This window comes from Somniosus microcephalus, chromosome 3 (genome assembly GCF_052327205.1).
Source record: "Somniosus microcephalus isolate GS21.2 chromosome 3, FLI_Smic_1.0, whole genome shotgun sequence".
In the NCBI taxonomy this organism is placed as follows: Eukaryota; Metazoa; Chordata; class Chondrichthyes; order Squaliformes; family Somniosidae; genus Somniosus; species Somniosus microcephalus.
In genome coordinates this window covers 227775293-227801584 of record NC_140989.1, presented here as the reverse complement: position 1 = coordinate 227801584, position 26292 = coordinate 227775293, and the positions used below count along the sequence as shown (strand labels likewise).

Sequence of the window (26292 nt, the reverse complement as noted above, 5' to 3'; positions counted from 1 at the left end):
TCGGGAACGAGTCTCCAACAGTAAATTTGAAAAAAAAACATAAAGAGAACGGGAACCGCAGTAAACAGCGTTGTTATCAGCAGCAGCGGCGGGAAAGCGCGGGAAGCGCCATATCTTGCTACAGAGAGAGAAAAAAAACGCGGGAAGCGCCATATCTTTTTTTGAAATGCCTAAGTCTGGCAATATTGATGCTTTTGATAGCGAAACAGAGCCTAACTTTGGCAATATTGATGTTTTTGATAACAAGATAGAGGATTGGACCACATATGTAGAAAGAGTGGAGGTGTTTTGCACCGCAAATGGAATAGAAGATGAAAAAAAAGCTTCAGTGCTTCTGGATCTAATGGGCGCAGAAACATACAAGCTGTTACGCAACTTAATCACTCCAGCCGAACCGATGGACAAGAATTTTGAGCAGATTGTTGATACCCTACACTGCCAATTCGAGGCAGGACTGGCAGATTCTCTGCAAGACAAATTCATCTGCGATCCCCTAAGTGTAGAAACACAAAAAAAGGTATCTTCTGGAAAAGATTTAACACTGGACAAGGCTTTCAGTGCAATAGGAGCGGCAAAGATACAGCAAAGGCCACAGGACTTCGGCACCCATGAAATGACACGGGGTTTCGAGAGATGTTATCGCTGTGGCAGATCCAACCATGACCAGAGGGATTGCTGGTTCAAAGAAAAAGCATGCAGGCGATGCGGAAAGATGGGACACATTCCACGTGTATGCCGATCTGAAAATAAAAAATCCACTAACGGGAAAAGAATCAATAAAGAAAAGCACAGAAAGGTACAAATGATGACGGACAGTAGCTCCAAAGACCAGAAGAGCGATAGCGACTCCGGGAACAAGAGACTAAGCTCTCTCAAATTACATAATGTAATTGCCAATGAAGATTACCAGACCATTTGGGTTACCCTCATAATAGCAGGGTCCCCAGTTAAAATGGAGCTAGATACAGGATCAGCTCTAACCGTAATAAATCGACGAGATTACGAGAGGCTATTTTCGCATATACCTCTAAAAGACACATCCATTATCTTAAAAACATATACGGGGCAGAAAGTATACCCCAAAGGAAAAATAAAGGTGTCTGTGGTATACAACGGCAAAGAAATACAAAAGTTGTATTTATACATTCTACAAGATGGTGGTCCACCGTTGTTGGGACGTGAATGGATAAGGAAGATACGTTTAGACTGGCACTCCATTCAGGCACTGACGGTGACCAATAAGGAAAAAAACAACGATGACATCATACCTGAACGATTAAAAGACATCTTGGCCAACGCCAAAGAAGTGTTTCAAGAGAAACTAGGAACCTTGAAAGGCATCACCGCCTCAATAAAAGTGGACGATACAGCAATTCCCAAATTTTTTAAGGCAAGACCGGTGCCATACGCAATACGTCCGGCAGTCGAGGCAGAGCTGGAGAATTTGGAAAAGTCAGGTGTATTATCCAAAATAGATTGGAGCGAATGGGCAACACCCATCGTTCCAGTCATGAAAAAAGCATTGAAAAATAACTCTGAGGAACAGAGAAAAATTCGCATCTGTGGGGACTTCAAGGTGACTGTAAACCCGGTCCTTCACACGGTACAGTATCCTCTTCCGAGGATAGAAGATATTTTCGCCTCACTATCCGGAGGGAAACGTTTCACAAAAATTGACTTGGCACAGGCATATCTACAGATGGAGGTTGAGGAGACCTCTAAAAAGTATCTCACAATAAACACACACAAAGGCCTGTACCAGTACAATCGACTGGTTTTTGGAGTAGCATCAGCTCCAGCTATCTGGCAAAGAGCTATGGAGCAAGTCCTGCAAGGGATTCCGGGGACTCAATGCTACCTAGACGACATCCTTAAAACAGGAGAAAACGACAACGAGCACCTTGCCAATTTGGAGCAGGTGCTCACTAGGCTGAAAGAACGGGGCCTACGAGCAAATCGCCCCAAGTGCAAATTTTTCCAAAATCAGATATCATATTGTGGCCACATAATTAATAAGGAAGGGTTGCATAAGTCACCTGAAAAAATTGAAGCAGTTATAAAAGCCCCAGCACCTGAAAATGTTTCACAATTACAGTCATTCCTGGGATTAATAAATTACTATCATAAATTTTTACCGAACTTATCAACTATTCTACACCCTCTTAATGATCTTCTACAGACAGGAGTGATTTGGAAATGGAACGAAGACTGTAAACGTGCCTTCCATAAATGTAAAGACTTAATCACATCCGAGAAAGTTTTGGCTTATTACAACCCATCACTACCAATCAGACTGGCGTGCGATGCATCCCCTTACGGCATAGGAGCAGTCTTGTCCCATAAATTCCCTGATGGCTCAGAACAGCCGATAGCTTTTGCGTCACGCTCATTAAACTCAGTTGAGCGTAACTATGCCCAAATAGACAGGGAAGCACTCAGCCTGGTATGGGGAGTGAAGAAATTCAACCATTACCTACACGGACAAAAATTTACCTTACTGACTGACCATCAACCCCTCATCTCCATATTCAACCCTAAAAAAGGTGTTCCCATTATGACAGCACAAAGATTACAGAGGTGGTCCCTTTTTCTAGGGGCACACCAATACAACATTGAATACAAAGGGTCAAAACAGCATGGGAATGCTGACGGTTTATCGCGCCTACCGTTGCCAACGATAGAAGAGGCACCTACAGTAGACCCAGTAGAGATATTCCACTCTACCATAGTGGAATGTCTACCGGTGACAAATTCTGCCATTGAAAGGGAGACAAGAAATGACCCTACTCTCTCACGGGTCTACGATTTAACAGTGAAGGGATGGCCAGCACATGGCGAACCACTGTTGCCAGCATTCTCGCAAAGAAGAGAACAACTGTCAGTGTGCCGAGGGACCTTGATGTGTGGATCCAGAGTGGTGATTCCACCCAAACTCCAGGATAAAGTACTAAAGGAGCTTCACGAGGGGCATCTGGGTGGAGTGAAAATGAAGAACCTAGCTAGGGCGTTTGTATGGTGGCCAGGTATCGATGGAGACATCGAAGACATGACCAAGAGCTGCCTAGGATGCCAGAAGGTCCAAAATGTTCCGCCACAGGCCCCTCTACATCCATGGGAGTGGCCCTCATCTCCCTGGCAAAGGGTGCACATCGACTTTGCTGGTCCATTTATGGGCTCAATGTTCTTAATCGCAGTTGATGCACACTCCAAGTGGCCGGAGGTAATAAAGATGTCCTCCACCACCACGGAAAAAACCATCACAGTATTAAGGACCATATTTGCCAGGAATGGGCTGCCGGAACAGATCTGTTCTGATAATGGACCGCAATTTGTGTCCGAAGAATTCAGAAAGTTCTTAAAGAACAATGGGGTAAAGCACTACACGTCCGCCCCATACCATCCCGCCACCAATGGATTGGCTGAAAGGTTTGTCCAGACCTTCAAGAAGGCCATAAAGGCCATGGGTAATGAAGACATAAAACTTCAGCACAAGGTGGATAACTTCTTATTTGCATATAGGAATGCAACACATATGGTTACCAACCAAACTCCCGCCATGATGTTCTACAATAGAAACCTAAGATGCCGGCTGGATTTGGTCAAGCCCAACATCCGAAGGGACGTGGAGAACCGGCAGTTTCAGGGCATGAATGAAAGGCCAACTAGGGCCTTCCAGATAGGCCAACCGGTTTTGGCCCGGGACTACCGTACCGAGAAATGGCAGCCTGGAACTATCTGCACACGACTAGGACCACTGATGTATACCGTGGACATCGGAGAAAGCATAATAAGGCGCCATGCTGACCAAATCATCAAGTCATCCGAAAAGGGACAACCTACACCACCACTCTATACATCTAACGATGAAGTAGAGATACCCATATCTACCTCCGATCCGGTGATACTGGAACCCGATGAACCCGACACTGGCATTCAAGCCGAATCAGCCTTGCCAGAAGAACCTACTACACCACCAGAAACTACTACACCCCCGAGGCGTTATCCGGACCGAGTCAGGAAGCCTCCTGAGAGACTAATTTATAATTAATTAATACAGCAATGTATATTATTTTGCATATAACATGTAATTAATCATTACTTAAAAATATGATGTACTGGTTAACTAAAAGGGGAGGAATTGTGGTGTATGTGCCTTTAAGAGCAATTATGGTGTATGTGCCTTTAAGAGCCCCAGGTGTGCGTAATGCCGGTAATTGACACTTGGGCTATATAAGCCTGTGTATTTCCTTTAGAACCCCCCCCCCCCACCCCCCCCACCCCCAGACTTGCTTAGTAAATACCTATGAACCAACTCCTGTCTTCAGTGTCTTTATCTACACACGGACACTACAGAATCCACGGCAGCTGAAGGCTGGAGGCAGAAACAAAGGTAAGTGAACATTTTATAACACTTAACACTCACCTTACATACTTACCACTCCACACTTGCACCCATCACTCACCTCCACATCTCACTTTCAGACCCCTCCGACTCCCGCAGACCTTCTTCTCGTCTCCTACACCCTGGCGGGGTTCTCCGAGGTCGGGAAGCCTGCACTTCGGAGCTAAAAATAGGGATAATCCTATTTTCTACCTGTTAGCTACCTGTTAACAGGCAGTTAATAGGCTTTAATTCCTTTCCCGCCTGGAGGAGATGGGATCCGGGGCAGGACAGCTTCCCGCCTCCAGGCAAGAGGGCACGGAGGTGGGTTGGGGGCAGGTTTGCCAGCCGCCCCCAAATCCTGCAACTTTACCGGCAGCCCCACCTCCTTGGGGCTGACAAAATCCAGCCCATGGTGTTTATTGGTAAGTACAGTAGAAATCAATACAGCCAAAAGACGAGTATTTCATGACAGTAATTTACAGCTCTGAACAAGATTGCCCCAATCAGTCACCAGACAAGAGTAGCGTGCGATGTCTCAGTTATTCTCTCCTAATCCACTGCTCACCTAGCAGAGACGGGTGTTCAGCATTCGCCAGTATTGATCCACCCTTCAGGCTCGGGTACTTGAGTGGTGTTAGGCTCAGAAGGCCAGCATGGATCTACCAATGCAAGTAAGTGCTGTTCCTCTACATCTGTCTATCTCAGGTTAAGCAGTCTCCTTTTATCCCTCTTTGGATAGGCCAGTTAACTCTTTTTATCCAATCATAGCGTGACATTTCGTTTCAGCATCCCCTCTTCACGTGAACAGTCCCATATTTGATTCGTCTAACGAGTGTCTTTCCTGCTGTCTTTGCATGTTCTTTTATCTCACCTTGACCGTGACATAGCTTCGCAATGACAGAATGCAGCAATTAGCTTAGCCGTTGGTTTAATGCCTACTTCTGCAAAAGCTTAGCTGAATGTTATCTTTCAGCAGTAATTGCAATCTTACAAAAAGAAATGCTCATAAAGCTCGAGACATTTCAGAATTTCATATAAAGGAAATGTACTCTGATGGGGGGCTTGTGACAACTGGTGTGACTCAGGGATCTGTACATAGGCCTCAGCTTTTCATCATATATATCAATGACTTGGAGGAAGGAATTGAGAGTTGTATATCCAAGTTTGCACATGATACTAAGTTAGGAGGCACAGTAAGTGTTGTAGATTGGAGCAGAAAGTTTCTGGGCAGAACTGTGGCAGATGGAGTTCAATGTGGGCAAGTTTGAGGTCATCCACTTTGGAACCAAGTGGAACAAATCGGAATATTTTCTTAATGGCAAGAGACTGGGAGTTGACAGAAATAAAAATAACCAGAAAATTAAAAAAAAATGGGATGAGAGCGAAGTCCGGTTATCAATAATGTTAAAGGTAATATAGGAAATAACAAAATATAACAGAAATTATAAACCAGGAATGTGATGAGTTAAAATGTGTTTTTAAAAACATCAGGACATAAGTGCAGGACAGGGTCTATTGTCAAATTAAATGTTCGATACACTAGTGCACGTAGCATAAGAAAGAAAACAAGTGAATCAGAAGTGTAAATTCAGCTGCAAGGGTATGACGTAGTGGCCATCACCGAGACCTAGCTACAAACAGGGCGTGACTTTCGGACGAGACATTAAACTGAGGCCCTGTCTGCTTTCTCAGGTGGACGTCAAAGATCCCAAGGCACTATTTCAAGAAGAGCAGGGGCGTTCTCCCCGGTGTCCTGGCCAATATTTATCCCTCAATCAGCATCACTAAAACAGATTATCTGGTCATTATCACAGTGCTGTTTTGTGGGAGCTTGCTGTGCGCAAATTGGCTGCTGTGTTTCCTACATTACAACAGTGACTACACTTCAAAAAGTACTTCATTGGCTGCAAAGCGCTTTGGGATGTCCGGTGGTCGTGAAAGGCACCATATAAATGCAGGTCTTTCTTTCTCTGACTGAAAGATAAATATTTCAGGTTGTAAGGTCTTTAGAAAGGGCAGAGAAATTGGAAAAGGAGGAGTACCAGTATTGACAAGGGACACTAATACAGTATTAGAAAGAGGGGAAATCAGTAAGGGTAAGTAGGCAGTAGAAACACTATGGGTCAAATTGAGAAATAGAAAAGGAGTTGTTAATAGACCTATAGATAGCAGCGATAAAGTAACGGATACATAAATGCAGAGTTCAAAGAAGCTTGTTGCAAAAACCGAGTAATTATAATGCGAGACTTCAATTTTCACACAGACTGGGGAAAGCAGAACAGTTCGAGTCCCAAAGGTAGCGCATCTCTTAAGTGTATTTGGGACAGTTTTCTGGAACGATATGTTCTTGAACCAACAAGAGAACAGCTAATCTTGCATTTAGTAATGAGCCTGAATTAGTCAAAAATCTAACAGTAAGGGAACACCGAGCTAAAAGTGGCCATAATATGATAGAATTCAATATTAGGTTTGAGAGGGAGAAGGATGAGTCACGAACCAAGGTTTTAAATTTAGGTAAAACTGACTTTGGAGGGATGAGGCAGGAATTGACCACAATAGACCGGGCAGAACTATTAGTGGATACAACTACGGATGAATAGTGGGAAGTGTTCAAAAAAGTATTTGTAAGAATACAAAACCTGTACATATCCCCAAAGGGCAAGAGCTCCACTTGGCTAATAAAACAACTTTGTTCAACAAGGGAATGAGAATAAAATTAAAAGCTTGTGAGGGATATCGAGTGCAACACTAAAGGTTTTTACAAATATATTAAGAGAAAGAGGGTGGCTAAGAGTAATGTTGGCCCCTTAATGACAGACACAGGTGATACTGAAATTGGAAATCAGGAAATGGCAGACTTACTAATTGTTAGATCACTTAATTCTCATGGAATGCTTCCAAATAAAATTTCGAGTCTGGTGGTAGTTCCAGTAATTAGTTTATTGCAGCATGTTCTTGGCACTGTTCTAGTTCCTTGTTGTACTAAAGCACATGTATAAAATGGCTGGTTTTATACAGCATCCGATTACAGCTCACAGCAAGCAAATGCACCCTCCCCTTTACTACCATTGGCTCAGTAGCCACACTGTGATTGGATCTCTGGTGCTGCCTATCATCCCTCTGTTCTCTTCAGCAAATTAAACCTGCTGCTCTACACATGCACAGAAAGTGAAACCAGATGATCTGCAGGTACACATTAAGTGAAACCAGATGATCGTGGTTTTTTTACTATCGCTCTCAGGTTACTTTAGATAATTAGTTTAAGCATATTAAAATCTATGTTATTAAAATATATATCCCCTAACACTAATAGCTACTTTGTATCGGTCTTCACAGTAGAGGATGAGGATAAAATACCAGAGAAACAAGGAAAACTAAAAATAAATCAAGGGGAGGAACTAACTAGATGTAATGTAAAATGGTGATAGAGAAACGCATGAGTGTGAAGATAGACAAATCTGCAGGACCCGATGGTTTCCACCCCAAGGTATTAAAAGAAGTAGAACTCGGTTCATTTTCTCAGGATAAGCGGTTGGCCATTTAACACTGATGTAAGGAGGAATTTCTTCACTGAGGGTTGTGAATCCTTGGAATTCTCTATCCCAAAGGGCTGTGGATACTGAGTCGTTGACTATATTCAAGGCTGAGATATGGATATTTGGACACTAGGGGAATCAAGGGATATGGGGATCGGGCAAGAAAGTGGAGTTGAGGTCGAAGATCAGCCATGGTCTTATTGAATGGCGGAGCAGGCTTGAAGGGCCATATGGCTTACTCCTGCTCCTAATTCTTATGTTCTTCTGTAGTTGAGGAAATTGTTGATGCATTAGTCATGATCTTCCAAAAGTCCCTTGGTTCAGGATTTTCCCCCTTGAATTGGAAAATTGCTTATGTCACTCCATTATTTAAGACGGGTAAGAGAGATAAACTAGGAAATTATAGGCCTATTAGTCTAACGTCAGTTGTGTGGAAGTTACTAGAATCTCTTATGAGGGATAGAGTGACTGAGCATTTGGACAAATATGAGCTGATCAAAGAGAGCCAACGTGGATTTATAATGCGTAAGTCATGTCTAATGAACCTAGTTGGAATTTTTTGAGGAGGTAGCTAATGTGGTAGATAAGGGAATGTATATAGATGCTATTTACAGTATATGGACTTCCAGATAGCATTCAATAAGAGAGCGTTAACAAAAATGAGTGCACATGGAATTAGAGGTAACCTATTGGCTTGGATAAGAATTTTTTTTTAAGTCTTGCATTTATATAGCGCCTTTCACAGTGTCTCACAGCGCTTTACAGCCAATTAAGTACTTTTGAACTGTAGTCACTGTTGCAATGTAGGAACATCAACATTGGTTAGGAGGTAGGAGACAGAGAGCAGGGATAATGGGTACGTACGAAATTGTCAGGATGTGCCTCGTGGTATCCCCCGGGGATCTGAACTGGGGCCACAGCTTTTTACTATTTTATAAATGACTTGGATGGTGGAATAGAGTATATGTTTGCTGACGACAGTAAGTTAGCTGACATAGTAAATAGATGGGAGCAGAAAGTTGCAAAGGGACATTGATAGATTAAGTGAGCGGGCAAAATTGTGGCAGATGGAGTTCAATGTGGGAAAGTGTGAGGTCATCCAACTTGGACCCAAGAAAGATAGATCAGAGTATTTTCTAAATGGTCTCAAGCTAGGAACTGCCTGAGCAGAGAGATTCCAGCAATCACTTAAAGCTAATAGACAGGTACACAAAGACAATGGATTGTTGGCCTTTATCTCAAGGGGGCTGGAATACAAAAGGAAGTAAGTTACACTTCAGTTGTACAGAGCTCTGGTTAGACCCCACCTGGAGCACTGCGTTCAGTTCTGGGCACCGCACCTCAGGAAGGATATACTGGCCTTGGAGGGGGCGCGGCGCAGATTCACCAGAACGATACCGGTGCTGAAAGGGTTAAATTATGAGGTCAGGATGCATAAACTTGTATTCCCATGTGTTTAGAAAGTTCAGAGGTGATCTAATTGAGGTGTGTAAAATATAAAAGGCTTCAATTAAGTAGAATCAGAGAAGCTGTTTCATCTGGTGGTGGAATCCAGAACAAGGGGGCACCATCTTAAAATTAGAGCTAGGCATTCAGGAGTGAAATCAGAATGTACTTTTTCCACGCACACCACCTAAAATCCTGTTCCCCAAAAGGCTGTGGAGGCTGGCTCGATTGTAATTTTTAAGACTGAGATCAACAGATTTATATTCGGTAAGGGTATCAAGGGATATGGATCAAAGCCGGGTACATGAAATTGAGGTACAGATCAGCCATGATCTAAATGAATGGTGGACCAGGCTCGAGGGGCTGAATAGCCTACTCCTGTTCCTATGTACATTATCCACTGCTTGGTTTGCTGAAAATATTCTGCTGCTGCTGTAATCTCAATTTTGCAGAAAGCTTAAGTTATCATTCTCTAGAGTTGCAGGAGATTATCAGCACGGCTCCATTGATGCTTTGAAAACATCTTGGTTAAATTGGGACTTGGATAACTGCACAGTCACTGAAACAGTAATTAAAATGTTGTTCAATTTTGATGATGGTTAGTTAAGTGGAGGTATTGATTTAACATGGAGCTACCGACAGTTTGCTGTGTTGCACTTCAAGGCTTCAATAAAAGCGGGTCGGATGACTTCCACGTTTGCACTTCGATTCCTGAAGTCCTTGCTCGAAGACTGAAGTCAGACCACTGATGTGGCTTTGAGATTGGCTTGACCTGGAATAAATCAGCCTTACCCAGTTCTGTGCCAGAGGGCCAACAGAATACACTGGCATTGATTTCAAAACAAAAATAAACAAATCCATTCCTCACTTGACAAATCCTACCAATGACATCCACAAAAAGTTGCAGTTGGAGCCCTGCTTTTAATTACTGTCATCTTTATATAGAATAGGAAAAGGGAAGCACTGTCTGTTTTGCTGCAGTTCTGTACCTCATTAGTGAGTGAAAAAATGATAGTCTATTAGTTTCTACTCCTTTTATATTTGTGCCATTTGATTAAATGTAAAATTTGAAATTATTTTTAAACATAGTGACATGCTGAATAAACTAAAACAAGGAAATCCCAGTTTCTCCAAATTAAAACGAGTCTGGGTTAAAAATGAATATAATTTGAAACTGCTATCAATCGCCACGTAAAAGGTTTGTACCAGAAAGTTCAGGTCTCCCGGAATCACTTGCCCTAACATTCCTGACATCCAGTGCATTTGTGTTTTGGGCATGTGTTGATCTGCATCACATCCGAGCATCATTGACCTGTTCATGCTTTTCCATCGAAAAGCATTAAGTTTTTCTCTTGTGCGAGTGTTTATAGTTTTTGGTATCGGTGATGGCCAAAGCAAGTGAAGTGACATAAGTGTCAGTGCATTCATTTCACATCACACACTTAGCTGATTGTTTGTAACTTCTTCACATTAAGCATTTTACTTTATGGGAGTGCAGCTGTCCGTAGAGGCATCGATCTCCCTAACTTTCTTGGACTCTCAAGTATAAACAGCAAGACCTTCAGGGAACTAATACCAACATAGGCCCACAAGAATAGACCTCCATATTGCAGATTGGAGACTAGCATCTGCTGGATTATTAAAGGGGGAGATGAGTGCATTGAGGTTGTTCTCCCCAGAAAGAAGCAATAAAATCCAAGAAAGGAGAAAAAACTTGCATTTATGCAGTGCCCTTCATCAGGACATCGCAAAGCACTTCACAGCCAATAAGGTACTTGGCAAGTGTAGTCACTGTTGTAATTTGGGGAAATACGTGAGCCAATTTGTGCACAGCAAGATCCCACAAGCAGCAATGAGATGAATAGCCACATAATCTGTTTTTGGTGTTGGTTGAGGGATAATTGTTGGCCACAAGACTGGGAGATCTCCCCTGCTCCTCTTCAAATTGTGCTACAAGATTTCATATGCAACGAGACCTGGGTGTCCTTGTGCACCAGTCGCTGAAGATAAGCATGCAGGTGCAGCAGGCGGTTAAGAAGGCAAATGGTATGTTGGCCTTCATAGCGAGAGGATTCGAGTACAGGAGCAAGGATGTCGTGCTGCAGTTGTACAGGGCCTTGGTGAGACCACACCTTGAGTATTGTGTGCAGTTTTGGTCACCTTATCTGAGGAAGGATGTTCTTGCCATGGAGGGAGTGCAGCGAAGATTCACCAGACTGATACCTGGGATGGCAGGAATGACGTATGAGGAGAGATTGGGTCGATTGGGCTTATACTCACTGGAGTTTAGAAGGATGAGAGGGGATCTCATCGAAACTTATAAAATTCTAACAGGACTGGACAGACTAGATGCAGGAAGGATGTTCCCAATGGCCGGGGAGTCCAGAACCAGGGGTCACAGTCTAAGGATAAGGGGTAAGCCATTTAGGACTGAGATGAGGAGGAATTTCTTCACCCAGAGAGTGGTGAACCTGTGGAATTCTCTACCACACAAGACAGTTAAGGCCAATTCATTAAATATATTCAAGAAGGAGTTAGATATATTTCTTAAGGCTAAAGGGATCAAGGGATATGGGGAGAAAGCAGGGACAGGGTACTGAATTTGGATGATCAGCCATGACCGCATTAAATGGCGGAACAGGCTCGAGGGGCAGAATGGCCTACTCCTGCTCCTATCTTCTGTGTTTCTATGTAACTTGACGGAGATTGGAGCTGCACAAAGACTGGTGTTTTTTTTCTTCACGTTGATCTTGTTGGCAAGTGATTCGAATGTTTTGGTTGTGGTTATTACTTTATTAAGCAGTTAAAATGCAATTCCAATAACTTAATAAGTGTAACAATTTATCTCCTGGCAAAAGATTGAAGAGATCCAGCAAGCAGGTTGCTTTTCTCATGTGTACAAGTATCATTTGTAACACTGACCCTTCACATAGTGGGTTCATCTAGTTTGAACTGACTGCTACTGTAGCCTTAATGACCAACAGCTTTGCATGACAAAAATGAAGAGACTGAGAATGGTTGCAATATGCACACTGATGGAAGCAGCTTGGCCGTGCTTATGTGAAACAGCTGTGACACAGTAACATCTCTGTTGACGTGGCTGAGTTGGGCAGATCTCTGCTTCGTGAGCTGCTGTTCTAAGCGTATGGAACCACTTACGATACTGTACCCTAGACACACTAAAAAACATATTCATTAAATTCCACATTTTGTGAATGTGTAAATGATCAGTTTAATGTAAAAGAAATAAAGATGAAGAAAATGTTGCAATACTTGTGTTGCTTTCATACACTTCATTCTGGAATACTGGTAGATTAACTTGTAGTAAACCTGATATAATGACAAGAAATATAAATAATAGCTTTCTATTAATGAACAAAGACACTGGACCATCAGTATGTCCAATAGTGATCAAAATCCAGTGCATTAGTACAGAAAGTACAATTCCTTATTTACACCACACAATGACAGGTTTTTGTAAACCCCACATTGGGCAATTGCACCACGTGATTACAAAGCAGTAAGAAAATGCTTTCCCTGCTATTCATTGAGTGAGATCGTGTCAATTTAACAAGGTCGAACATAACAATTGGAGTATTAAAAGGATGCAGCTATTCCACTTGCCGTGAATAAAAGGTACTGTCAATCACTAAGGATAAATATTTTAAATCACCCAGTTACAGGGGATGGAAAGTTACAGGTGAAAAGTTCAGACGTAAATAAAGACGTCTAATTGAGCAGTTGATGCTCAGAAGAGCTTAGTATTAAAACTGTAGGGCACACGCGTCTGCATTTGTAAACATATTATTGGCAGAGTGAATATATTTGCTGTTATTTAAAACGTTGCTGATCTAAGGTGAGGAAATATACTCAGTCTTATGCAAAGCTGAAAAATGCTTTTCTGAATACAATGAGTAAGAAGCAAGCCAACTGCATTCATTGTAGATAATTACATATTTCAACCAGTATCATCTCCAATTTGTGTATGATTGCTCAAAAACTGAGTGCGAGCCAATAAAGACCTTAAGATTTCTCTCCCATTCTGAAATACAGATTATACACATCATGATACATGTAGTGTAAAGGTACATGTGCTTCTGTAGAAGCAGGGTTGACTGTCCTCTCGATTCATAGGTACAAAGGCTTTGCACAATTGGTGGTTCTTGAGTATGTGGAGTGTTGTGTACTCTTGGACAAGAGCTGTTCCAAGTACCTGGAGAGTGTGCGCCTGGGACTATTGTCGCTCTGCAACAAGGGGAAAACCAAAAGCAATACTCTTCCATTGTACCCGATTCAGACCAATAAGTATACTTTCAGCGGTATAAAGTTATCTTGCACCACCCTGTGGCACTTGACATGTTCGTTTGCACAAATCGGCCCTCTGCCAAAAGAAAGAAAATGCAAAAATTATCAACTTAGGAATTCAAAACTTGAATGATCTTATAAGCAATCTTGTTTCTTCCCTCTTTCTCTTCTCTTCCTCCCCCGCCCCATTCCACAACTTTTTTGCTCCATGTGACCTGCACCATTCATTGGATAAGAGGTTACCCAGGTTGTTACATGCGGGCATTTATTAATGCCATCCTGGAGTTAGTCAGGATGTGCGCAACAGTGGTGCGCATTAAGTTGTCTTCCATGTTTCCCTTCCCCTTCCATCCCAATTACTGTTATGCCTTTAGTCAAGGTCATGCCAGGATCAGAAACTCAAAAGTGGCGTTCATGGGTAGATTCTGCTTCATGGTATGTTAGTGCCAAACTTGATGTGACAGCGAAAAGCTTAAATCAGTTCAGTGCTTTGATTGTGGACAAGAAAAGCGTTGACTCATCTCTGCAAATCGTTCTGTTTGAGAGGGGAATGAGGATGCTACACCCAAGATTACAGATCAAGGTCTAGTCTTTTGGGGGGGGGGGGGAAATCTGATTCCATAATAGACTGAGCAGGAAATGAGCTAGTAGTTCCTGGGGTCAGAAGATCAAAGCAAGATGTGTCTGAGTGCAGAATAAATTTTTTAACAGTACAATGATCAATTGCATAAAAATGGATTGTGGTATGACAAAGCAATACACATTCAATTGACAATGGGATCAGTATTTTTGCATCTTACTCTTTAAAATCTTATCACAAGCTCTACTTCTAGCCTTTGCAATGTCAGGAGGAAATGCCGAATATACCAACTACTTTGCATCTCCCATCCCTTTTAGCTGCTGTACAAAATTGCCACTTACCACTGCTCCTGAATGGAGAGCTTGCAGGCACTGTTATTTCTGTATCGCGCTGCACAGGGATGCCCACATTGACCCCCACATACTAATCGATGCCATGCATTGATATATTTGCATTACTTTTATTGACGGACTTATAGCTGTGTGCAAGTTAGATTTTTATTCGGGGTGGGGCACGGAGTGGCTACTTACGCTGCCTGTTGGTTCTAGCCATCAGAAGTACAGTGTATTTCTCTCATTACATGGCTGCACCAGTTCAGACAAAGTATTGGTTTATAGAATTGGCTCTAATCTGTATATTGGTACCACACAAGAAAGGAAAATGCTACATCCCCACTCATTTAGTGTTTTATGCCCTTCTGACTTGAGTTTGTTCTCGCCTGTTACTGTTACTGCTTCATAAGAACGTAAGAATTAGGAGCAGGAGTAAGCCATGCAGCCCCTCGAGCCTGCTCCGCCACTCAGTAAGATCATGGCTGATCTTAGATCTCAACTCCACTTTCCTCATCCACCAGAACAAAAATCGCCAAAAAATAAGCAGCCAGCATCAGCAATAAAGACATGGTGTATATTATAAGCAATTTCAAAAAGCCTGGCAGCAAGATCCCAGGGTTCTGCTAATGTTGGTGGAGCTCGACTGTTGTGGTTTAATGTTGCCTTCAGACCTTGACTCTGTTACTGCCTTGTACCATAATGTCAGTATCTGTTTGGCCACATAACCAACATTGCATTGTGGCTATTTCCTCACCAGTGACGAAAGGTTTGTTAAAGAACTCCAAGGGGCATTATAAGAGTGTAGACAGTCTGGGATAGCGGGGAGAAAGATTGTTAAAAATGAGAAAATAAAAATAGTGTTGTGTAGAAAGCTGCTATTTCGTTGCTTAGTAACAAATAATATTTTTCATTCCTGTTGGGAATGGAAACTGCGAATGATTGGCAGCTGAAACAGATTTCCAATTCATTTACTATGCTGTTATGTGGGAAGTATGCAGTAATGTTTAAGTTATCCTGGTGGGAGAAAGGTAGTGCTTACATGAAAGGATTTTTGTTTTGTTTTGAAACCAGTTTTCCTTTGAGCCTCAAAAAATTGATTGTGTATGCATATGAGTTAGGACATGCCCTACTTTCAGCACACTGTCAACTCTTGTGGTCTAGTGAGTCCTTCTTCCTCTCCCCTCTACAGAGCCTTCAGCCACTATAATCTCCTACATCAAGCCTTTTCATTGCATGCCAAGGAGTTTTCAGCCAAAAAGGAGAGGTTTTTGGATACATGTCTTCGACCCTGTCCCTTATTGTCCCCAATCTCTCAATCCTCTAAAACTAACCTCCTTCAAGAGCACATTTAGTCACCTTCCCTAATGTGTCTCCAGCTTCCTGCTCGGTGTCCTCCAATTCCACAGTGAAGCACCTTGGGGTGTTTCTTTACTTGAAAGGCATTGTATAAGTGTAAGTTCTTGTTGTAGAATAGGTATAGTTTCATGTTCAAAAATTGTTGCAGGACACTGGTAATAAAAGCACCAGGATGCTGAACATCCATTGTTTATATCTTAGATTAGATATTTTAAGTGCCAGACATCATGAAAGAAAGTTGGTTAAATTTAACATAAATTACATTTGTCACTGGATACACCTTTTGGACTGAATATATGTTTTTGTCTGAAAATGAAATTTATCAGAATTTTGTTAGGCTCAGATAAACTCTATGATATTTAGAGGGGCAGATGAAGGAAAGAAATTTTTAATGGGGTCAGCTTTCCCTTTGGTCACTGGTGAGGAAATAGCTGGCTGCTTCTGGCTCAAGGTCAGATGAGTTTGCAGGTGATCCCCTCTGAGGTTTATTTATTCATCTCTGCTAACTGTAAGACTAGTTCTCTGCAACTGCAAGCTACTTTGCCCATGTCTTGTACTCATATTAAACTGGTAGAGGTCTCACCTGACTATAGAGTCAGGAGGGAAGGAAAAGTGAAGTGGTTGTAGAGTCTTGCCAGAAACAATTGAATGAGACACCATCAGTGCAGGTTGATGTAAAGAAAGAAAAAAAATTGCATTTATATGGGCCCAGAAATTCGGGTCGTGGGCTTCCCGCGGGTGCAAGCTCCCGACCTGCACTTACCTAGCGCGCCGGCCGTTGAGCTGTGAGCCCCCGTGGAATTCCGATCCTGGGCCTGCTCCAACTGCCGGCGCGCAGTGCTTGCATATCCCAGGGGCGCAGTTAGTTCGATGCATCCCCTGGGATCACGTGGGCCATGGGGAGCCAATCGGAGCAGGGAATGCTTCATTCATAAGTTTGACAGGAAGGGCTGTCAAAACTTATAAATACTACAGGCCCCAAAACATCACTAATAAAGTTTTTAAAAATCACATTTTTTAAATCTATATATATAAATCGGTACTTCTGTCATTCTGTCTGTCTGTCTGTCTGTCATCGCGTGTGCGTTGCGGGTATGCACTCGAAAGTTACAGGGCGTACCTACGCGCGCGTTATCTCCAAAGAAAGCTTACGCTTCCGAGACGGTTTTAAGCGTATTAACGTTTCGGCCGGGCTAAAATTGCGCCCACGGTATCCCAAAAACCTTCAACATTCCGCTCATTAGCATCTCATTATCCGCTCATTAGCGACAGAGTGACCTCGAGCTCGACCAATCGTACGCCGGGTTGCTGGCGTGTGCCGCCGGGCCAATCGGTGCGCGTGTGGCCGGGCTTTATCGTTCTGAACCGAGGTGAGTCGCCGCCATCTTGATTCCAAACTTTTCCTTTCTTTTTCCCGCTTTCTGCGTCTTAAAAAAAAACGTTGCTTTTAAAACACATATTGTTTTTAAAAAAAATGATTTAGAAAGTAATTAACTTATCTAATCTCATTAATTTTCCTACCTTTCCCCGTTTTTCCAGGTAGGCCTAGAAGCCTCGGCGTCTCCTCCGCACCCACGCCCGAGCTAGGCACCTCCCGGCCCCACTCGAAGGCTGGAGGGCCGAGCCTCAGCCCAGCGCCGCTAGGGTGCGCGCGCAGCAGGAGCTGAGACGTCTCTCTCTGCCGGGGCTTGCTGAGCGTCCAGCGTTACCCTGGCAACCGGGCCCGCCGGACGTCTCGCACAGCCGCAATCGGCGGTCTTCACCTCGGGGGGAGGGTGGGGCGGCCGCGACCCTCGGGGGGTGGGGGGGGGCCGCGACCCTCGGGGGCGGGGGTGGGGGGCGGGGGGGCTGGGGTGGGTGGCGGGCGGGGGGGGGGGGGGCGGGGCGGGGGCGCGCAGCAGGAGCAGCTGAGACGCGGCGTCTCTCTCTCTGGCTTGGTCAGCGTCACGGTTGCCCTGGCAACCGGGCCCGCCGGCCGAGAGAGACGCCGCGTCTCAGCTCCTGCTGCGCGCGCAATCGGCGGTCTTCACCTCGGGTGGGGGGGGGGGCGCGACCCTCGGGGGGGGGGGCCGCGACCCTCGGGGGGGGGGGGGGGCGCGACCCTCGGGGGGGCCGCGACCCGCCCTCCCTCCCTCCCCTCCCCTCCATTCCCCCCGCCCTCCATTCCCCCCGCCCTTCCCCCCCCGCCCTCTCCCCCGCCTTCCCCCCCTCCCCCCCGCCCTCCCCCCGCGCCCCTCCCCCCCGCCCCCTCCCTTCCCCCTCCCTCCCCCTTCCCTCTCCTCCCCGCCCCTTCCCCTCCCCCCCGCCCTCTCCCTCCCCCCGCCCTCCCTTCCCCTCCCCCCCGCCCTCCCTTCCCCTCCCTCCCTCCCCCCGCCCTCCCTTCCCTCCCCTGCCCTCCCTCCCCTCCCCTTCCCCCCTCCCTCCCTTCCCCCCTCCCTTCCCCCCTCCCTCCCTTCCCCTCCCCTGCCCTCCCTTCCCTCCCTCCCTTCCCCCCCTCCCTCCCTTCCTTCCCCCCTCCCTCCTTCTCCCTTCCCCTCCACCCCGCCCCTCCCTTCCCCGCCCTCCCCCTCCTTCCCCACCCTCCCCCCTCCCTTCCCCGCCTCCCCCTTTCCCCTCCCCCCTCACCCTCCCTTCCCTCCCCTCCCTCCCCCCCTCTCTCTCTTCCCCCAGTCGCGCTCTCTCTTCCCCCCAGTCGCGCTCTCTCTTCCCCAGTCGCGCTCTCTCTTCCCCCAGTCGCGCTCTCTTTCCCCAGCGGCTCTCTCTTCCCCCCAGTCGCGCTCTCTCTTCCCCCAGTCGCTCTCTCTCTTCCCCCCCAGTCGCTCCTCTCCTTCCCCCCATCCCACTCTCTCTCTTCCCCCCAGTCTGCTCTCACTCTTCCCCCCAGTCGCTCTCTCTCTTCCCCCCAGTCGCGCTCTCTCTCTCTTCCAACACAACAACATGCCCTCGAAAAAGCCTCGGCACCGCCGGGCACTTCAGCTTATAAACTATAAATTACATGAAATAACTATTTTAAACAATAATTTAAATTTTTGAATTTTTTTTAAATTTTCTAACGGGGCTAAATTAACTTCCCTTTCTTTAAAGTATTTAAAAATAATAAACCTGTGGAAAAAATGTTTTAATTTTAATTAATTCACCACTTACCTTGTAAAAAGCAAGCCTTGCGACTGCTTTTTATATGTGTAAATTCTGCAGACTTACCTTCCCGGGAAAACCTGCAAAAAAAACGTAAGTTCCATGCGCACGCGCTGCCTCTCCGGCGTACGTGTTCGACCTCTGAACCCTTTCCTTTAAGGGAACGGAAGTTCCGGTTTCTCACGCATGCGCAGTGCATGCAGGAAACTGGCATTTCTATTGGGCTTACGGGTGAGTACCCCGTGCGTACTCACCCGTGGAGACCCGAATTTCTGGGCCATGGTGCTTTTCATGACCTCCAGAATGTCCTAAAGTGCAGAACAGCCATTGAAGTACTTTTGAAGTATCATCACTGTTGTACTCTCGGGGAAAATGTCACGGTTTTAATGTCCGTGTCCTAACTCGCACCAAGTCCTGTTCACCCATCACCCCTCTGCTCACTGACCTACATTGGCTTCTGGTTAAGCAATGCCTCGATTGCAAAATTCTCCTCCTTGTTTTCAAATCCCTCCAAGGCCTCGCCCCTCCCTATCTCTGTAATCTCCTTCAGCCCCACAACACCCACCCCGCAGCGAGATATCTGGGGATTTAAAAACAAGGATGAGAATTTTAAAATCGAGACGTTGCTTAACCGGGAGCCAATGTAGGTTAACGAGCACAGGGGTGATGGCTGAAGGGGGCATGGTGCGAGTTAGGATACGGGCAGCCGAGTTTTGGATGACCTCAAGTTTACATAGGGTAGAATGTGGGAGGCCAGCCAGGACTGGATTGGAATAATGAAGTCCAGAGATAACAAAGGCGTGGATGAGGGTTTGAGCAGCAGATGAGCTGAGGCAGGGGTGGAGACGGGCGATGTTCTGTAGGTGGAAATAGGCAGTCTTAGTTATGGAAAAGCTTTAAAACAAAAAGTAGAAATTTTACATTTTATAAATCTCCAACAATTAAAACCTGAAGGAATGAGACTCCACACTTGCAATAATTAATTTTCAGTGCCAGAGAGGTTGATTGGCAGTAATTAACACTTATCACATCATTAAAAGGATACTCAGACTGGAATGGACATGACTTAACCTTCTGTGGCGAGCTCAGTTCGTACGTACCGTGCGAATACAGCAACTTCATGCCAATCAATGCATTTCAATGGTGATGCAGACAGCGAAATGCCGTTTTTGCGAAGCTAACAGCAGACTCGGACAGCAACTTTTGGATATTTGAGTTTAACCATGCATCTGCCCCTCGCCTGAATTTGCTATATCATTTGCGCATAAATAACAGCAAATGCCATTAGCCTCAACATTATTTTGACAGTAAATTATGGCCCATTATTAGATTCCTTTTGCCTGGAAACTTTTAGCGCAAGCTGTTCAAGGCACTGGCTTCATTTTTGTTTGAACTCCACTTTCTCCCTCTCCCCGCCCCCACCACCCCGACCCTATTCCTTTAAAGAGACTTAACTGCTGAATGAAAGACGCACAAGCCACTCCATGTACAGTTTCAGTTAGAAAATCACCAAACCTTCCTCTCTGGATCAGTTGGTTATTCTCTTGCTCAATGTACAAATGGACTACACACAGGAGGAAATTCCCAGTATACGCTGACTTAGCTGGAGCAGCAATAGGGCTCAGTGCAGAAAGGGGAAAAACCAACCAGGATTTACATTGCTGATTGCTGTCAAGTAACCCCAGCTGGTAAGTGCACATATGTAGATGTCAGACATTCAGGCCCTCAAAGTCAAGTAGCAGACCGATGCACTTTGTGTCAACCCATCCATCGCACATGGTGACTTCATGGTACAGGAGTGAGACTTTAAAAAAATTTGTTCATGGGATGTGGGTGTCGCTGGCAAGGCCGGCATTTATTGCCCATCCCTAATTGCCCTTGAGAAGGTGGTGGTGAGTCGCCTTCTTGAACCTGCAGTCCGTGAGGTGAAGGTACTCCCACAGTGCTGTGAGGCAGGGAGTTCCAGGATTTTGACCCAGCGACGATGAAGGAACAGCGATATACTTACAAGTCAGGATGGTGTGTAACTTGGAGATGGTGGTGTTCCCATGCGCCTGCTGCCCTTGTCCTTCCAGCTGGTGATGGTCGCGGGTTTGGGAAGTGCTGCCGAGGAAGCCTTGGCGAGTTGCTGCAGTGCATCTTGTAGATGGTACACACTGCAGCCACGTTGCGCCGGTGGTGGAGGGAGTGAATGTTTAAGGTGGTGGATGGGGTGCCAATCAAGCAGGCTGCTTTGTCCTGGATGGTGTCGAGCTTCTTGAGTGTTGCTGGAGCTGCACTCATCCAGGCAAGTGGAGAGTATTCCATCACACTCCTTACTTGTGCCTTGTAGATGGTGGGAAGGCTTTGGGGAGTAAGGAGGTGAGACACTCGCTGCAGAATACCCAGTCTCTGACCTGCTCTTATTGCCACAGTATTTATGTGGCTGGTCCAGTTAAGTTTCTGGTCAATGGTTACCCCCAGGATGTTGATGGTGGGGGATTCGGCGATGGTAATACCGTTGAATGTCAAGGGGCGATGGTTAGACTCTCGCTTGTTGGAGATAGTCATTGTCTGGCACTTGTGTGGTGCGAATGTTACCAATAGAATGGCCTATTATCAATAAAATGGTAACCCAACAAGAGTCTGAGCCTTTAGGTGAAGAGGGAAAATCGGAAAGAGCTCAATTAGGTTGGAATGTAAGCTTTCAAATTGCACTAAATGTACGAATGGAAGGATTAGCAGTTTCCGGTTATCTGAACTTTAAAAAGTTGTAACCTATTTTATTTCTGAAAATAAAGTTTAGTTAACATTCCAAGTGCATGGTTTTAAAGAAAGGCCGGCTTCAAGCCCAAAGGTGTGATACTGGTCTTTTATAATTGATGGAATGCATTGTTACAATATTTATCTGTTTGTATTTCAGGATCATCTTTTACTGCCAGCTATCAGCCATAATAAGACAACCAGACCGAAAATATCTTAGTTATTATTACTCATGAATATATAATGTGCAGATAGACAGCAATAAAAAGCATGTTTTAGGGAAAACCTGAAGGAAGTAAATGTGTGGAGGGCACTTGGACAAAATAGCACAGAGATGAGAACTTTCAAAGAAATTAGAGGGGAAATATGTCAATTAGTGTTACTACCTCTGCTGTACCTGAGGAAGGGACGATATTTGTTCTGACATTCAAAAAAAAGAGTAAATCAAGAGTCCAGGGATTATAGACCAGTTAATGAAACACAAGTGAAGAGTGCTTCAAAACATTACATTGGATGCTGTCAATCTTTAGCTAAAGAGCACAGAGACCATAATTGTTCGTGCCTCATTAATGTACTGGAGTTCTTTTGAAGCGATAACTAAATTGGTGAATGAGAGCAGTCCAGGGGACATAAAAAATAATTGAATTGTCAGAAGTGGTGTGATAAGATTTTGGCCCATGGAATTAATGGCAAATTGACTAATTGATTTGATTTAGCAATAGAAAGCAGAAAGTAGTAAGTGGAGAAAGCTTTAGCTGGAAGGTGATGAAGAGTGGCTGATATACCTATCAATTCAGTTCATGAAAAGCGACGAGTTAAGTTAGTAACTATAGGTTTTTATTGGCTAAATAACAGAGCCCACCCTCGTGGGTGATCGGATCCAACAAGGAGGAATACCAGCCAGTCGACCACCTTTATACCTGGGCAAGCAGGCGGAGCCATGGGGCGGAGTCAGCTGTGGTCAGCCCAGGTATAACAGCGTGACAAGAGGTGACCTTGTGTAGTGATACAACAGTGTAAACAGTGATAACCATAGTGTAACGATAGTGAACGATAAAAGTGGTTTACCACATTCACCCCTTGTTTAAATTTGAGTCCGGCGGGGTGAAGTGTACTACCAGTTCGGGTATGTCAGTCTGTCCGGAGGCCTCGTAAGCCTTTCTGATCGGCGCAGCGGCGGCGGCGGTGATGCAGTATCCGATGTTAATGCTGGTGTCTGCGTGGTCGGCGAAGGCTCATGGGGTTCCGGCATGCCGTCAACCTGGGCTGGATTTGGGGGGGTGGTGGGGGGTAACGGTGGTGTCTCAGGGATGCCCGAGGGTGCGAGGTCTCGTAAGGAGACTGTGTCCTCCCGCCCGTCTGGATATGCCACATAGGCGTACTGGGGGTTGGCGTGCAGGAGGTCCACCCTCTCGACCAGGGGGTCCATTTTATGGGCCCTCACGTGCTTTCGCAGCAAGACGGGCCCCGGAGAAGTCAGCCATGTTGGTAGCGAGGTTCCCGTAGTCGACTTCCTGGGGAAAACAAACATTCGTTCATGGGGGGTGGCGTTAATGGCAGTGCAAAGCAGTGACCGGATGGAATGCAGCGCTGCCGGGAGGACTTCCTGCCAGCGAGAGGTTGTGAGGCCCTTAGACTTTAAGGCTAAGAGAACGGCCTTCCAGACAGTCGCTTTCTCTCTTTCCACCTGGCCGTTCCCTCGGGGGTTGTAGCTGGTGGTCCTGCTTGCAGCAATACCTCTCGCTAGTAGGAACTGGCGAAGTTCCTCGCTCATGAAGGATGAGCCCCGGTCGCTATGTATATAGTTCGGGAACCCGAACAAGGCGAAGAGGTCGTTCAGGCATTTGATGACCGTGGTACTGGTCATGTCTGGGCAGGGGAAGGCAAAGGGGAAACGGGAGTACTCATCAATAATGTTGAGGAAGTACACATTACGGTCAGAGGATGGGAGGGGCCCCTTAAAATCGATGCTCAAGCGCTCGAAGGGGCGGGTGGCCTTGATCAGGCTTGCTCTGTCCGGCCTAAAGAAATGCGGTTTGCATTCGGCACAGGTTTGGCAGTTCCTGGTCATGGTCCTGACCTCCTCGATGGAGTAGGGCAGGTTGCGGGCCTTAATGAAGTGGTAAAGCCTGGTGACCCCGGGGTGGCAGAGGTCGTTGTGGAGGGTCTGCAGTCTATCAATTTGCGCGTTGGCGCATGTACTTCGTGATAGAGCATCTGGGGGTTCGTTCAATTTACCAGGCCGGTACAAGATATCATAATCATAGGTGGAGAGCTCGATTCTCCACCTCAAGATCTTGTCGTTCTTGATTTTGCCCCTCAGCTTGTTATTAAACATAAAGGCGACCGAACGCTGGTCGGTGAGGAGGGTAAATCGTTTGCCTGCCAGGTAATGCCTCCAGCGTCGTACTGCCTCCACGATTGCCTGGGCCTCCTTCTCGACCGAAGAGTGTCGGATCTCAGGGCCCTGGAGGGTCCTTGAGAAGAAGGCCACAGGTCTCCCCTCCTGGTTAAGGGTTGCAGCTAGGGCGAAGTCGGATGCATCGCTCTCCACTTGGAAAGGGATAGACTCATCCACCGCGTGCATTGTGGCCTTAGCAATGTCTCCCTTTATGAGGGAGAAGGCTGCGCATGCTTCTGCCGTCAGGGGGAAGGAGGTGGACTTCGTGAGGGGTCTGGCTTTGTCCGCATAAGTTGGCACCCATTGGGCATAGTAGGCGAAGAGCCCCAGGGTTCTCTTCAGCGCCTTTGGACAGTGGGGGAGGGGAAGCTCCATGAGGGGGCGCATTCTTTCGGGGTCGGGGCCGATGACTCCGTTCTCTACTACGCAGCCGAGGATGGCAAGACGCGAGGTGTTAAACACACATTTCTCCTTATTGTAGGTGAGGTTCAGCTGTTGGGCCGTACGGAGGAATCTCTCCAGATTAACATCATGGTCCTGCCGGTCGCGGCCGCAGATGGTGACGTTATCTAGATAAGGGAACGTGGCATGCAGCCCGTTCTGGTCAACCATCCGGTCCATCTCCCTTTGGAAGACTGAAACCCCGTTGGTGACGCCGAAGGGAACCCTAAGGAAGTGGTAGAGGCGGCCATTCGCCTCGAAGGCGGTATACTGGCGGTCCTCAGGGCGGATCGGGAGTTGGTGGTAGGCCGACTTAAGGTCGATGGTAGAGAATACCCGGTACTGTGCAATCTGATTGACCATATCAGATATGCGGGGAAGTGGGTATGCGTCCAGCTGGGTGTACCGGTTTATGGTTTGGCTGTAGTCGATGACCAGGCGATTTTTATCGCCGGTCTTAACAACTACGACCTGGGCACGCCAGGGGCTGTTGCTCCTCTCGATGATGCCCTCCTTCAGGAGACGCTGCACCTCAGAGCTAATAAAAGCTCTGTCCCCGGCGCTGTACCGCCTACTCTTGGTAGCGACGGGTTTACAGTCGCGGGTGAGGTTGGCGAACAGGGAGGGGGGCGGGACCTTGAGGGTGGATAGGCCGCAGGTGGTACGCGGTGGGCGGTTTAAAAGCTGCTGGTTGTCGACTGGGAGTGGGGGGAGGGGTCCACCGTATGCCAAAGTGACACTTTGAAGGTGGGATTGGAAGTCCAGCCCTAGTAGGACGGCAGCGCAGAGCTGGGGCAGGACGAGAAGTTTAAAATTTTTATACTCCGTGCCCCTAACCGACAGGGTCACAACACAGTAGCCGCTGATGTCTGTAGAATGGGACCTCGACGCCATCGAGATCCGGTTGCGCGTTGGCCGGACAGTGAGGGAGTAGTGGCTCACCGTGTCTGGATGGATGAAACTCTCCGTGCTTCCGCTGTCGAACAGGCAGGTCGTGGCGTGGCCGTTTACTTTGATGTCCATCATGGACTTGGACAGGTGATGCGGGCGAGCTTGGTCAAGTGTGACGGAGGCTAGTGTATGGCTGAGCGAGCTGCTGTAGTCTGCGGGTGAGGCGGTGGTCGGGTCTGGAGACAAGGTGGCGGTCGAGTGTGGTGAACAAAATGGCGGTGCCCACGACGTTGAATAAAATGGCGGAGAAGATGGCCGCCCCCACAACTCACATGAGGCACTGCCGGCGTCGGTGGCCTTGATCAAAGATGGCCGCCCCCACGACTCACACGAGGGGATACTGGCATCTGTGGCCTTGATGAAAGATGGCCGCCCCCACAGCTCGCATGAGGCACTGCTGGCGTCTGTGGCTTTCCTCCTGCAGGCCTTCGCGAAGTGGCCTTGTGGCAGTCGGAGCAGGTCGCGTTTCTTGCAGGGCAGCGCGCCCTCGGGTGTTTCGCCTGGCCACAGAAGAAGCAGCCGGCGGCCCGATCGCGGGGCTCCGATGTCGCAGCCGGTACCGGGGGTGGCGGTCCCGATCGGATCCGGGACGCCGACGCTGTGGTAGGTCCCAGAGGCGGCGGTGCGAGGGGTATTGCGGCCGGGGTCGGGCCCGAGTCCCAGGGTCGCGCAGCACAGTACTT

General features: G+C 46.5%; 1 protein-coding gene across 1 annotated transcript in view; it reads left to right on the top strand.

Annotated features, from left to right (window-relative positions):
* Window positions 1–22036, top strand: part of atf6 (activating transcription factor 6) — a 284152-nt gene extending 262116 nt beyond the window's left edge. Inside the window, exon 15 of the mRNA XM_085977996.1 lies at window positions 21977–22036. Within this exon, the coding sequence (XP_085834122.1) occupies window positions 21977–22036 (60 nt within the window). The remainder of the gene's footprint in view (window positions 1–21976) is intronic.
* Window positions 22037–26292: the final 4256 nt, after the last annotated feature.